This window comes from Peromyscus eremicus, chromosome 9, assembly GCF_949786415.1.
Source record: "Peromyscus eremicus chromosome 9, PerEre_H2_v1, whole genome shotgun sequence".
NCBI classification, from domain to species: Eukaryota; Metazoa; Chordata; class Mammalia; order Rodentia; family Cricetidae; genus Peromyscus; species Peromyscus eremicus.
This window is the reverse complement of record NC_081425.1, coordinates 45,863,097-45,875,982: the sequence shown is the minus strand read 5'-3', so window position 1 is coordinate 45,875,982 and position 12,886 is coordinate 45,863,097. Positions and strand designations below refer to the sequence as shown.

General features: G+C 51.0%; 1 protein-coding gene across 1 annotated transcript in view; it reads left to right on the top strand.

Moving 5' to 3' along the window:
• The first annotated feature begins 8,088 nt into the window (after positions 1-8,088).
• Tsc22d1 (TSC22 domain family member 1) overlaps positions 8,089-12,886 on the top strand; it is a 106,721-nt gene continuing 101,923 nt past the window's right edge. The window contains exons 1-2 of the mRNA XM_059273305.1: positions 8,089-8,199; positions 8,358-11,524. Of these exons, the coding sequence (XP_059129288.1) occupies positions 8,583-11,524 (2,942 nt within the window). The 5' untranslated portion in view covers positions 8,089-8,199; positions 8,358-8,582. The remainder of the gene's footprint in view (positions 8,200-8,357; positions 11,525-12,886) is intronic.

Sequence of the window (12,886 nt, the reverse complement as noted above, 5' to 3'; positions counted from 1 at the left end):
GCAGCACATGAATTATTGTATTTTCTTGGCTAGTTCAACTGACTTTGTGTTGAGGGGAACATATCTTAACCTAATAAAGTAAAAAAGTCCCTGCAATCTGATTCAGATGAGATGTTTAATGTTCGTTTCAATAATTAATAGATGTCCTTTCATTTTTTTCCTCTCCCATGCTTCTGCAGCAGTACCATTCATGAACTACAAGTAATACAAGTGCCATTCATGGATCACAACTCACCACGTACCTAGGATGAGGAGCCTGGCAAATGGTGTTAGTGGTTGACTGCTGTGGCACAATTAGCACAAGGCAGAAAAGATTACTGTTCGGGGTTTTGTTAATATGGAAATGGTTGTGATTTCAAATTTGGAGGTAGACTGAGGGAAATTACAGAGAAGGGAGTGGTAGACATAGCAGTCAATGGGAAGTAGAGAAAAACAGGGAGCTTGAACTGTTGTTTCTCCTAAAATCTTAAAAGTTCAGCATCCAGAGGACTGTATCTAAGTCAGCGGTTCTCGACCTTCCTAACGCTGTGACCCTTTAAAACAGTTCTTCAGGTTGTGGTGACCCTCAACCATAAAATTATTTTGTTGCTACTTCATAACCGTAATTTTGCTACTGTTATGAATCAAAATGTAAATATGTCATATGCAGGATATCTGATATGCAAGCCCCCAAAAGGGGTCATGACCCCTTTGAGAACTGCTGAATTCTAAGCTATTTGAAAGCCTGTCAGCAGATATGTGTTAAATGAGCTACTAATTCAGTACAAGTAGTAATAAGATGAATGCTGAATGAATATGTTATTAGAACAGAGTCCTGATAACAGGCCCAAAGGCTATTATTCTCTTTTGACGTTTTAGTAATTTGGAAACAGTGATTTGCTTCCTCTGGATATTCTACAGATCTAGAATGTAGTTTCTTTATTCTAACTTTGGTTATATAACAGAAAAATGATTATTTTCCTTTAAAATTTACATTTATTTATGTGTATGTGTGTGCGCGCACACATACGTTTGTCATGCCCACATATCTTCACAGTGGTATGGAGGTCAGAGGATAAACTTTAGGAGTCAGATTCCATCATGTAGGTTTGGGGGACTGAACGCAGATCATCAGGCTTCATGGCAAGTGCCTTGAAGTACCTGTTAAGCCACCCGGTTGGTCCCAGAGTGGTTTTTATTGCGCTAATCACAAATGAGATACAAACAGTTCACCTGTGAAAATGAAAAATCATAGCAGAAACTTCATTTGGTAATACTACAAAATGGGACTTCTGACCCACAACCAGGTTGTATTGACTAAGTCACACTTCTCCAGTGGGCCAGTGCATCTGCAACTGGTCTGTTTCTTGTGGGCATCTTGGGAAAGGGATGACTAGTCACAACAAAGATCACTGAGGAAGTGTCTTAGAAAATCTCCACAAGCTCATCTGGCCAGAAGATTCATATGGACTCCACATGTCTGAAGGCTGGGATGTAAGGACAGCATTTCCTGAATTCACAAAGGCAGAGGACTTCCTAGTTCCCAGCCCCACACCAAATGCTACCCCTAAGCAGGCACACAGTGATCAGCAGACACAGATTCAGCTCCAATATGTGTGACATTCTCACTGAACTCTGCCTCTTAAAGAATGCCTTTTGGGTGGCGTTCCATAAGAAAGAATAGTCAGCAAGCTGTTGGGCAAAAAGAATTTTCCAGAGATCAAGTCAATCCAACAGTATTGGATACCCTGGTCAAAATTTTAATAATGAGCTTGTTTTCTGATACTATAATTTCTAAACCCAATCTTCTTCAGAGACACCCACAAAGCCTAGTTGTAAAGTTCAGACGGGAAATTATATTGACACAGTTGCTGTATAATGTGAGACTTAAGGAAATTCTCTGCAAGCATACACTAAGTTTCTATCCTATCTCTACTGAAAGAATAACGAGCAGTCAGCTCCCTTCTCAAGATGATTTGCATTAGAAGTGTTTCAAGACGTTTTTATTTATCAACCAGTTAGGATCAACACTGGGTCAGCAGAGAATGTTGCCCTGTCTTCACCCAAAATAAACACTGAGATCACTGTAATCTAGCCTTTGAATCTCAGTTACAGAGGCAAGCAGTTCTTTGAAGACATCAGCATTATGCCTCCGGGTAGGAATTATCACGTGCTATCAGACTTGTCTATTCCTAATGGGGGCAAGGCACCTGGATTTTCCCCTCCAGTTTTTGATGGAAAGCTTTGCAATTAACTTTATATTTAACTAAGTGAAGAGGCTGAGTCAGCCTTACATTTAATTTTCTCGCACTTGACAGGTATCTTTATGTTGCATATACTACGTTTCCTCCTAAATCTTGCAATTTCTTGGGAAATTTCAGCATTTTGTTTAAGAATCCTAATTTTATCATTCATCTAGAAAGACACTATAAATCTCCTGCATGTGAAATACAAGTTACCTCTCAATGTTAGTGACATTAACAGAATTTTATTGTATGCTTCTGACTACAATTTAGCTTGCCTATGTTTTTGGTTTTTTGAGACAGGGTTTCTCTGTGTAGCTTTGCGCCTTTTCCTGGAACTCACTTGGTAGCCCAGTCTGGCCTTGAACTCACAGAGATCCACCTGGCTCTGCCTCCCAAGTGCTGGGATTAAAGGCATGCACCACCACCGCCCGGCCAGAAAATATTTTTTACTTATGTATGACTAACATCTTTCTTCCATGCATTTGGCATCTCTTTTGATCAGAAAAGCATCATTCAACTTAATCGAATTACTGTTCTGCTCTTGTATGCCCGAATAATTCCTATGTGGCCATGGCAGGTCCCTACAGTATACGTCCTTTCCTGGAATACCTCTGCACAAGGAGAAAACACTGCTTGTAGATTCTTTTCTAACTAGATGCCTAGTTAGAAAAATTCAAACATGCCTTTGGTAGAAATTGGACTTGGGTGCCTGAGCTGACAGGATCCTGAATTACGTGTTGGTGGTAGGTTATGACAAGGTGGTAGCTGGCCAGGGTTTTCATCTTGGCCTGGCTACTAGCCAAGCTCTACGACCACAACTTCTCTGAACCTGGCTTTCCCCATTTGTCAGATGGGGACAATTATAGCTCCTACTTTACACAGTTGTGGGTATTGTGAGCTAAAACTCTTTAACACAGGGAACAATGGTGTAGTTATATTGAGCAATAAGCATGAGCTATTATTATTGGTGAGATCTGGAGGGCTATTTGATTAACGCCTTTGTTGTTAATCTTTGTATCTGTGGTGTTGATTGAATCCAGGGCTTCCTGTATGGTACAGGAGTGCTCTACCAAGAAGCTACATCCTCATCCCATGAGTAAAGCCTTTAAAAAAACTAAATTATCTTTTCTTCGTGGGGGTGGGGGGTGGGGGGCAGGGGGGACCCTCACACAACAACCCAGGTTAGCCTGGAATTAACTAGGTAGTGCAGGTTGCTTATAAACTTGTGCGCCCCTCCCTTGGTCCCCTTAGTACTAGGATTATATGCATGAGATACCATCTCAGCTCTGGACTTAACACATTATTTCTTTTCTCCATGTTATTTAATAGGTGTGTAACAGAAATAGGAATAGCAAGGTCTTACTATATATAGCCTTGGCTGGCCTGGAACTCCTTATGTAGACAGGGCTGGCCTTAAACTCACAGAGATCTGCCTGCCTCTGCCTTCTGAGCACTGGGATTAAAGGTGTGCACCATCAACCCAGCTAAACGTCTTTGACTTTTTTTTTAAACCTTTCTTCTGAAAAGAATTCCTACTTCCAGTTCACTGCTGGAAGATCCGAATGATCTCTGCTTCTGATAGGGCCCTTTCTTTTTCTTTCTTTTTTTTTTTTTTTTAAATTTTTATTTTGCAATACAATTCAGCTCTACATATCAGCCACGGATTCCCTTGTTCTCCCCCCTCCTGCCCTCCTCACCTTCCCCCCAGCCCTCGCCCCATTCCCATCTCCTCCAGGGCAAAGCCCTCCCCGCAGACTGAGATCAACCTGGTAGACTCAGTCCAGGTAGGTCCAGTCCCCTCCTCCCAGGCCGAGCCAAGCGACCCTGCATAGGCCCCAAGTTTCAAACAGCCGACTCATGCAATGAGCACAGGACCCAGTCCCACTGCCTGGATGCCTCCCAAACAGATCAGGCCAATCAACTGTCTCACCCACTCAGAGGGCCTGATCCAGTTGGTGACCCCTCAGCCATTGGTTCATATTTCATGTGTTTCCGTTCGTTTGGCTATTTGTCCCTGTGCTTTATCCAACCTTGGTCTCAACAATTCTCGCTCATATAAACCCTCCTCATTCTCGCTAATTGGACTCCCAGAGATCCACCTGGGGCCTAGTCATGGATCTCTGCATCCAGATCCCTCAGTAATTGGATGAGGTTTCTAGCACGACAATTAGGGTGTTTGGCCATCCCATCACCAGAGTAGGTCAGTTCGGGCTGTCTCTCGACCATTGCCAGCAGTCTGTTGTGGGGGTATCTTTGTGGATTTCTGTGGGCCTCTCTAGCACTTTGCTTCTTCCTATTCTCATGTGGTCTTCATTTACCATGGTCTCCTATTCCTTGTTCTCCCTCTCTGTTGTTGATCCAGCTGGGATCTCCCGCTCCCCCAAGCTCTCTTTCCCTCGACCCTCGCGATAGGGCCCTTTCTACAAGGCTTCCGCTTTGCCAACTCTGCATAAGACTTTCATGTACTTCATTTTACTTTTTAGCTCCATCTTCCATAGTAGGCTTTACGGAAGCCAAGGGGTGACAAACTGCCATTTGCCACTTAAAACCTTGACTGAAGGCAACATTTTGAGATAGCAGGGACATCTTCTTTCTCACTACAGTCCAAAGACTCCTTCTGTCAGTCTACATCCTCTTGCAGTTTCAATCCATTAGGACAGCTTCTATTTCCTATTAAAAAATTGCTGAGAAAGCATGTCCAATACCACTTCAGAAACTGGTGAGTCACTTGCAACAAAAGCTGCTGGGGGTTATGTCCATGAAGACAGGTGACATTCAGAGAGTGCACTCCAAAAGATTAAAGAAAAAAAAAACAACAACAAACAGAAACTTAAATCTCCCTATGTAGCTCAGGCTCCCCTGGAACTCAAGGCCTCCTCCCTCTACCTCCTCAGTAATGGGGTTACAAGTTTTGCTACCACAGCCCGTGGTATGATTATTTTTGTAAAATACTCAAATGGCTTCAGTTGTCTGAAAATACGGGCATTCACATACTAATTATAAGACATAAAACAGTCTTCTTTTTTTTTTCCAAATTGCCTTATCACCATATATTACTTTCAGAATTTGTGAGCACATGCTTTGTACCTAGCCCAGAGCCCTTTACATTAGCAAGTAGGCACGTGGGTGAAGTATTGTAATTATAGCACTCAGGAACACCCAGGCAGGGGTACAGTGAATTTAAGGTCACCCTTGGCTCCACGAGATCCTGTCTGACTTTAAAAAAAAAAAAGCAACAACAATGTGAATCCTTTTTTTTTTTTTTTTAACTTTTTTTATTTTGTGGGGAGACCTACAATGTGTATGGGGTAAAGTGGCACGTGTGAGCGTTTGTTACAGGCCAGACAAGGGATGTCAGTCACTGAGGCATTTCTAGTCAACAGTATAGGTGCCATTCAACCCTTTGACGCGTAGACTTGAGGGGCGCCAAGCTCCAAGAAAAAAACTGAAGATAACATACAGTTTTGTTCGTTTTTGGTGTTAACCTCCCCAAATTAGATCGGTGACTTCCCGAGTCAGAGGTTTACCTTGTAAACAATTTGTATGCCCCAAACCTAAATCAGAAGAGAAATAGCTCTCTAAAGACCTTTTTCACCTCTACTTGCGTAAAAAAATTCCTGGGTAAGATTTACATTCTTGGTTAGAAGCAAAGCAATGTTTAGAGAAGTTTTTGACATGTAATACTTTGGAGGCAGCTAACAGAAAATTACTTCCAAGCACACCTAAACCTAACTACTTTACATTCATGAAATGTAGTTTTAGTTTAAAAAAAAAAAAAAGAGAGAATTTCAGCTGGCCCTTTTGCTTTTCTAGCCCTAAAAAGCATTCTTCCCTAAATTCCTCTAAATTCCAGTAAGACCAAGCCCTGGCCTTTTTACCTCAGGGGGCCACGGTACAGACACAAAAAAAGACAATGAATGGCTGGAGGAAGCTCCACCTGTTGGCTAGCTGGCTGGCCGGGAGGGCTGGCTTCTTCCCTCCAGGTACCCAGAGGGACAGAAAGGACCACTCCCTCTTGAAAGAGCCTTCCCCCTTAAGGGGCTCGGAAGACTCCCGGCCAACAGCTGGAACATCTGCTCGCAGCCTCGCCCCTGCCCGTCGAAGGGCGAGGGACCGCGTGGCAGCGTCCACCACCGCTCTGCACGCACAAAAGGTATGCACCACCGGCGTGGGTAGAGAGCCAGTTCGGGGGGGGGGGGGGGGGAGGATCCGCAGCCTGGGCATCCCCGGAAAGGGGCGAGGGCGGTGCGGGTCGGGGGGTTGGGGGAGCCCAGGTGCGGCCGCGAGGAAGAGGAGGAGGAGGAGGGCTCCGCCACATGCCGAGGAAGAAAGCCTGACTCATGTCGTGGCAGCAGCGGAGGGCTCCTGGGAACTGCAACTCGTGATGCTGTTGCCGAGGAGAAAAGCCTCATTACCCATTCCGCAGACCGGGGAGGGGAGGGGAGAGGGGGGGGGATACCGCCCCGGGGTGGGGGGCGCCCACACCCGGAGACCTAGCGCTCCCCACCCGCCCGCTCGCTCGCTCGCTCGCCCGGGGCCGCGTGGGAGACAGCCGCGGACACGCCTAGCCTGCGCGCGCGCGCGCCGCGTGGCCCACCCCCCCCCACGCCCCACCCCAGGCTCTCCACGCGACCCGGATTCGCTCGCTCGCGCGCGCGCGCGCGCGCGCCCCCCCCCTCCCCCCCCCCCCTCCGGCGTCGGAGGCTCCGCCGGCCTTCGGCCATTTCCGTCGAGACGGGGGAGTCGGGAGCTCGGCTCAGCCCGAAGACGGGCCGCCTCCCCTCGTCTCAGACCCGGCTTTATGTCTGCAGCGCCGGCGCGCACGCGCAGACGCCATCTTCCCTCCTCTCCTCCGCGACCCCTCCCCCCCGCCGCCTTCTCCTCCTTCTCCTCCTCCTCCTCCTCCTCCTCGGTCGCCGCTCGACCCTCCTCCTCCTTTCGCGTTGGGGCGCTGGTCCCTCCTCCCTGGATGCCGCGAGAGACCAGGGGGATATACAGAGCAGCCCGGGAGGAGAGCACTAGTAACAACCACCACTGCCCCCTCCTCGCCCGACGCCCTCCCACTCCCCCGCCCCGCGCCGCCGCCGCCGCCACCGACCAACCCCACCTCTCATTTCTTTGAACGGCGTCGGCTGCAGTCGCTGCACCAGCCCCGTCTGGCCGCCGCCGCCGCGAAAAGGAGCCACCGCCGCCCGCGGCCCCCTCCCTCCTCCCCTCCTCCCCTCCCTCCCTCCCTCCCGGCCGGCCGGCCGCGGGAGCAGCACGGTGCCGCCGAGGCAGCCGGCGGGCCGAGAAGAGGACGCGAGCTCGCCCCTCCGCTCCCGCGCACGTCCCGCGCACGTCCCGCCGCCGCCCGGCGGAGCAGCCCGGGCGCCGGCGCCCTTCCTCCCCCAGGACGTGTGCCGAGCCGAGCGCCTGCCCCGAGGGAGGAAAATGCTCGGGCTCCATGGCTGCCAGTGATGGAGCGGTCCCTGGGCTCCCGCTGCCGCCGCCACCACCACCACCACCACCGCCGCCGCCGCCGCGCCCCGGCCGCGCTCCGCGAGGACCCGGCGTCTCTGCGCGCCCGCCCGCGCCTCGTTGCTGGGCTCACCGTACCGGGCGCCCCGCCGCCGCCGCCGCCACCGTCGCCGCCGCCGCCGCCGCCGCCTCCTTCTCCTCCCCGCTCGCAGCCGCGCCGCCCGGGTCCCAGCCGCGGCCAGTCTTTCCTCCCGGAGCAGCCGTCGCGAGCCCAGGGGGTTTGAGAGGGGCCGCGGGCCGTGGGGGGAGGCCCGAGCGGGGCCGGCCGCGCCGGCAGGGGAGGTTGGAGCGACGCTGAGCTCGGGGCTCGCCGGCGGCCGCGGCGCCGGGGGTGGCGAGGGCCGGGCGACCGCTCGCTCCGCGCTGCCTCGGTGCAGGGCGAGCGGCGGGGCTTTGCAGGGGCCGCCGCCGCGGGAGGAGGGGGCTGAGCTGGCTCCGGAGTTGGCCAAAGAAGGTGGGCATTTCTCGCTTCTCCTCGCCTCCCCCGCCCCCTCCTGGGCTCCCCTCCCTCCCGCCCCGCACCCCACGTGAAGCGGAATATAAAGGGGGGTGTGTGACTGGAGGGGAAAGTGAATGGCGAAGGACTGAAGGGGTCCCCCTTCGGTTCCCCAGCCACCTGGTTCACCCGGTTCATCCTCCCTTCCCGAAGCTAGCCCTCGAAGGCAGGAGCAGCCGGCGCCTTCGGCAGAGGAGGAGGAGGAGAAGGAGGAGGAGGAGGAGGAGGAATCGCGTCGGGCGGAGCTTCAGGTCCTGTTCTCCTCTCCGGCTTCTCCATACAAAGATTACGGTGCAGAAGGAAATTGCACTCGCCTCCTCCGCCCCCCGGTACCCAGCACAATGCACCAGCCGCCGGAGTCCACTGCCGCGGCGGCGGCCGCCGCTGCAGACATTAGTGCTAGGAAGATGGCGCACCCGGCAATGTTCCCTCGAAGGGGCAGCGGTGGTGGCAGCGCCTCTGCGCTCAATGCAGCAGGTACCGGCGTCAGTGGTGCTGCTCCATCTTCTGAGGATTTTCCTCCTCCTTCGCTGCTCCAGCCGCCGCCGCCTCCTGCTGCATCTTCCACGCAGGGACCACAGCCTCCGCCTCCACAAAGCCTGAACCTCCTCTCGCAGGCTCAGCTGCAGGCACAGCCTCTCGCGCCGGGCGGAACTCAGATGAAAAAGAAAAGTGGCTTCCAGATAACTAGCGTTACTCCGGCTCAGATCTCTGCCAGCATCAGCTCTAACAACAGCATAGCAGAGGACACGGAGAGCTACGACGATCTGGATGAGTCTCACACGGAAGACCTGTCTTCTTCCGAGATCCTTGATGTGTCACTTTCCAGGGCCACTGACTTAGGTGAGCCTGAACGCAGCTCCTCAGAAGAGACTCTGAATAACTTCCAGGAAGCTGAGACACCTGGGGCAGTCTCTCCTAACCAGCCCCACCTTCCTCAGCCTCATCTGCCTCACCTCCCACAACAGAACGTTGTGATCAATGGAAATGCTCATCCACACCACCTCCATCACCACCATCACATTCATCATGGGCACCACCTCCACCATGGACACCATCACTCATCCCATGCTGCTGTGGCCAGTTCATCCATTCCTGGAGGGCCACCCTCGAGCCCAGTGTCCAGAAAACTCTCTACAACTGGAAGTTCTGATGGTGGGGTGCCAGCCGCACCGACTTCTGCTGTCTCATCGAGTGGCCTGCCTGCTGCCTCTGTGATGACTAACATCCGTGCTCCAAGTACTACAGGCAGCATAGGTATAAGTTCCGTTACGGGCCCGAGCGCCACGAATAATGTGAACGTCGCTGCCGTGGGTAGTTTCAGTCCTACCGTGACAAGCAGTGTGCATGGTAGTGCTAATATGAGTACAAGCAATATTCCTAATGCTGCTAGTGTAAGTGTCGGGCCTGGAGTTACCAGTGGTGTTAATGTGAATGTCTTGAGTGGCATGGGCAATGGTACTGTTTCTTCCTCTCCTGTTGCTAACAGTGTCCTTAATGCAGCTGCAGGTATCCCTGTGGGAGTGGTTTCAAGTCAGCAGCAGCAGCCGCAGCAGCCAACAGTTAACACGTCAAGGTTCAGAGTTGTGAAGTTAGACTCCACTTCCGAGCCCTTTAAAAAAGGTAGATGGACTTGCACTGAGTTCTACGAAAAGGAAAATGCCCCGCCTGCCGCAGAAGGCGTGGCGGTAAATAAAGCGGTGGAGACCGTGAAGCAGACCCCCACGGAAGTGTCTTCTTCGGAGAGGGAGAGCACGAGTGGGAGTTCAGTGAGCAGTAGTGTCAGCACACTGAGCCACTACACGGAGAGTGTGGGAAGTGGGGAGATGGGAGCCCCTGCCGTGGTGCAGCAGCAGCAGCAGCAGCAGCAGCAGCAGCAGCAGCTGCCGCCGCCACCAGGTCTTCAAGGTGTGGCCCTCCAGCAGATAGATTTCGGTAGCCCTGGTCCACAGAGTATTGCAGCAGTGAGTATACCACAGAGTATTTCTCAGTCGCAGATGTCACAAGTCCAATTACAGCCTCAAGAACGGAGCTTTCCGCAAAAGCAGGGTCTTCAACCTGTACCTCTGCAAGCCACAGTGAGTGCCGCCACGGTTCTCCAGCCTTCCTCTGTAAACGTGGTCGGTGTCACGGCAGCCTTGGGTCAGCAGCAGCCTTCCATTTCCAGTCTGGCTCAGCCCCAACTGCCGTATTCTCAGACAGCTCCTGCCGTGCAAACTCCTCTTCCAGGGGCACCACCCCAGCAGTTACAATATGGGCAGCCGCCGCCAATGGTCTCTACACAGATAGCTCCAGGCCACGGCCAGTCAGTGACTCAGAATCCTGCTTCCGAGTATGTACAGCCGCCGCCAATTCTTCAAGCACCCGTGTCCTCTGGACAGTCCAGTTCTGCAGGAACGGGAGCAGGACCCTCAGGGATCCCTGTGCCTCCGCCACAGGGGATCCAGCTGCCAGCGCAGCCCACCGCAGTCCAAGCACAACCTGCAGGGGCATCTGGGCAGCCCATTGGCCAGGCTCAAACAGCAGTGTCCGCTCTACCCGCTGGCAGTCAAATGGCGAATATTGGTCCACAAGCAAACGTGCCCACGGCGGTACAGCAGCCATCTACCCACGTTACACCTTCAGTTATCGCGCAAGGTGCTCCGCCATCTTCACAAGGAGTTCTGCCCGCTCCACCTGGGATTCTTCATCAGGGAGTTCAAACTAGTGCTTCGCGCCTTCCTCCACAACTGGTTATCGCCCCCCAGAGTACCTTGTTAACTGTGCCTCCCCAGCCGCAGGGAGTAGAAACGGTGGTTCAAGGAGTTGTTAGCCAGCAGTTGCCCGCAGGTAGTCCTTTGCCCCCCGCTAGTAGCATTTCGGTTACCAGTCAGGTTAGTTCCGCTGGCCCTTCTGGAATGCCTTCTGCCCCAACAAACTTAGTTCCACCACAGAATACAGCACAAACCCCGGCTACCCAAAGTGGCAGTGTGGTTCAGAGCGTTAGTCAGTCTCCCTTGATAGCCACTAACATCAGTTTGCCTTTGGCACAACAAATACCACTAAGCTCTGCTCAGTTCTCCACACAGCCCTTAGCTCAGGCGATTGGAAGCCAGATGGAAGACGCCAGGCGCCCGGCGGAGCCCTCCCTGGTCGGCTTACCTCCGACGCTGAGTGGGGACAGTGGGGGAGTGTCAGCAGTTTCCGATGGGAGTAGCAGCAGTCTCCTGGCAGCCTCTGCTGCTCTCTTCCCGTTGAAGGTGCTACCGCTGACAACACCCCTGGTGGATGGCGAGGACGAGAGGTAAGAGCCCAGCTCCCCGCAGCAGGCACGGAGCAGGTCCGGGGGACCTCGCTCGCTCGCTCGTGGCGGTGGGTGCGGGTGCAGTTAGGCTAAAGCAGCGTACCTTTGCGTTCGCGTGTGCAGAGTGCACATTCATGGTAAGTTTCCCGGAGTGAGAGTGATCACGATTTCAGAGTGGGTGGGAAGCAGAGCAGGTTATAAAATAACGTTCACGGTAGTTAGCAAGTGTAAGTGTATCTTACCCTACAAATAGGCTTGGGGCTACCAGGTAGACTTCATTGTTTATAAAACGCTTTCGAGAGAGATAATTTATGATGAAAAGCAGCTTATATTTTGTTACCCCACGAGAGAGTTAAGCTAGTCTTTTGAGCTACTAAAATCTTTATGCTCATTTCTTGTGGGGGGGGGGGGCTGTGGTTCCCACGTTCTTGCCATACAGCCCTTTACTGTTCTAGTATGTTTGATCTTAGGCTGTGAGAGATAGTGTTACCTGCTTGTCCTCCCAAGGCACTGTGGGAAAGATGACCTAATCTGGGTGATATAGGTTGCCCTCATACTGTTAGTAACCAGCTTTTGTAAACTTAATTTAGTGGTTACTTTACCTGAACAAAAGAGGAATACAAGTCTTAGAGTGTGTTTTTCAAGGGCAGAATACCTAGATTTATCCTTGGTAGTGAGTAATGCTGTACAGTTTTTCTTTTGATGGATGAAGGTGGTAGCCATTTTAAACAGTGAAATCTGTCAGCCTTTAAGGGCTGATTTTAACAGGCTAATCTGTCCCACCTGTTTCTACTCTCACCAAAATAGAGAAAGTCTGAAAGTTAAGTCAGTATTAAGCCAGCATTTTCTTTTTCACTTATATTGGAAATAATATGCTAACCACACTTAGTGAATGAGACCGGCTAGAAAAGCTGTGAACTCATGTTTCTGCCTTGCTTTAAGATTAATTTTTTTTTAAGGAATGTTCTTTTTGCAAGATTGCCACTATTTACAGTGATCAGAACTATAGTAGTTGTAAAAAGACTTCTTTTTCATTGTGGAATTTTGAGAAGGCATTTAAGATAGTTAATTATTTTAGTATCAGTTGGAGACTTTTTACATTGAATTTCCACCATTCCAATGGAAGTGTTTATACTCTATATGTGTATTTGTGGGTTTACTTTGGAAAAACTGAGCATGTTGCAAAAGAATTTTATAGAAAGAAAAGTCCAAATGTTTCAGTGAAATTTTCATGATATTTTTCTAAGTCATTTAAAAGATATAAAGGTTATGATATTGAAACAAGTAAAATACTTTTTCAGGTTTCTTTGTTTTTCTGATACCCATATACTTAAATTTTGTTACTAAATGTAGTTTTTAACC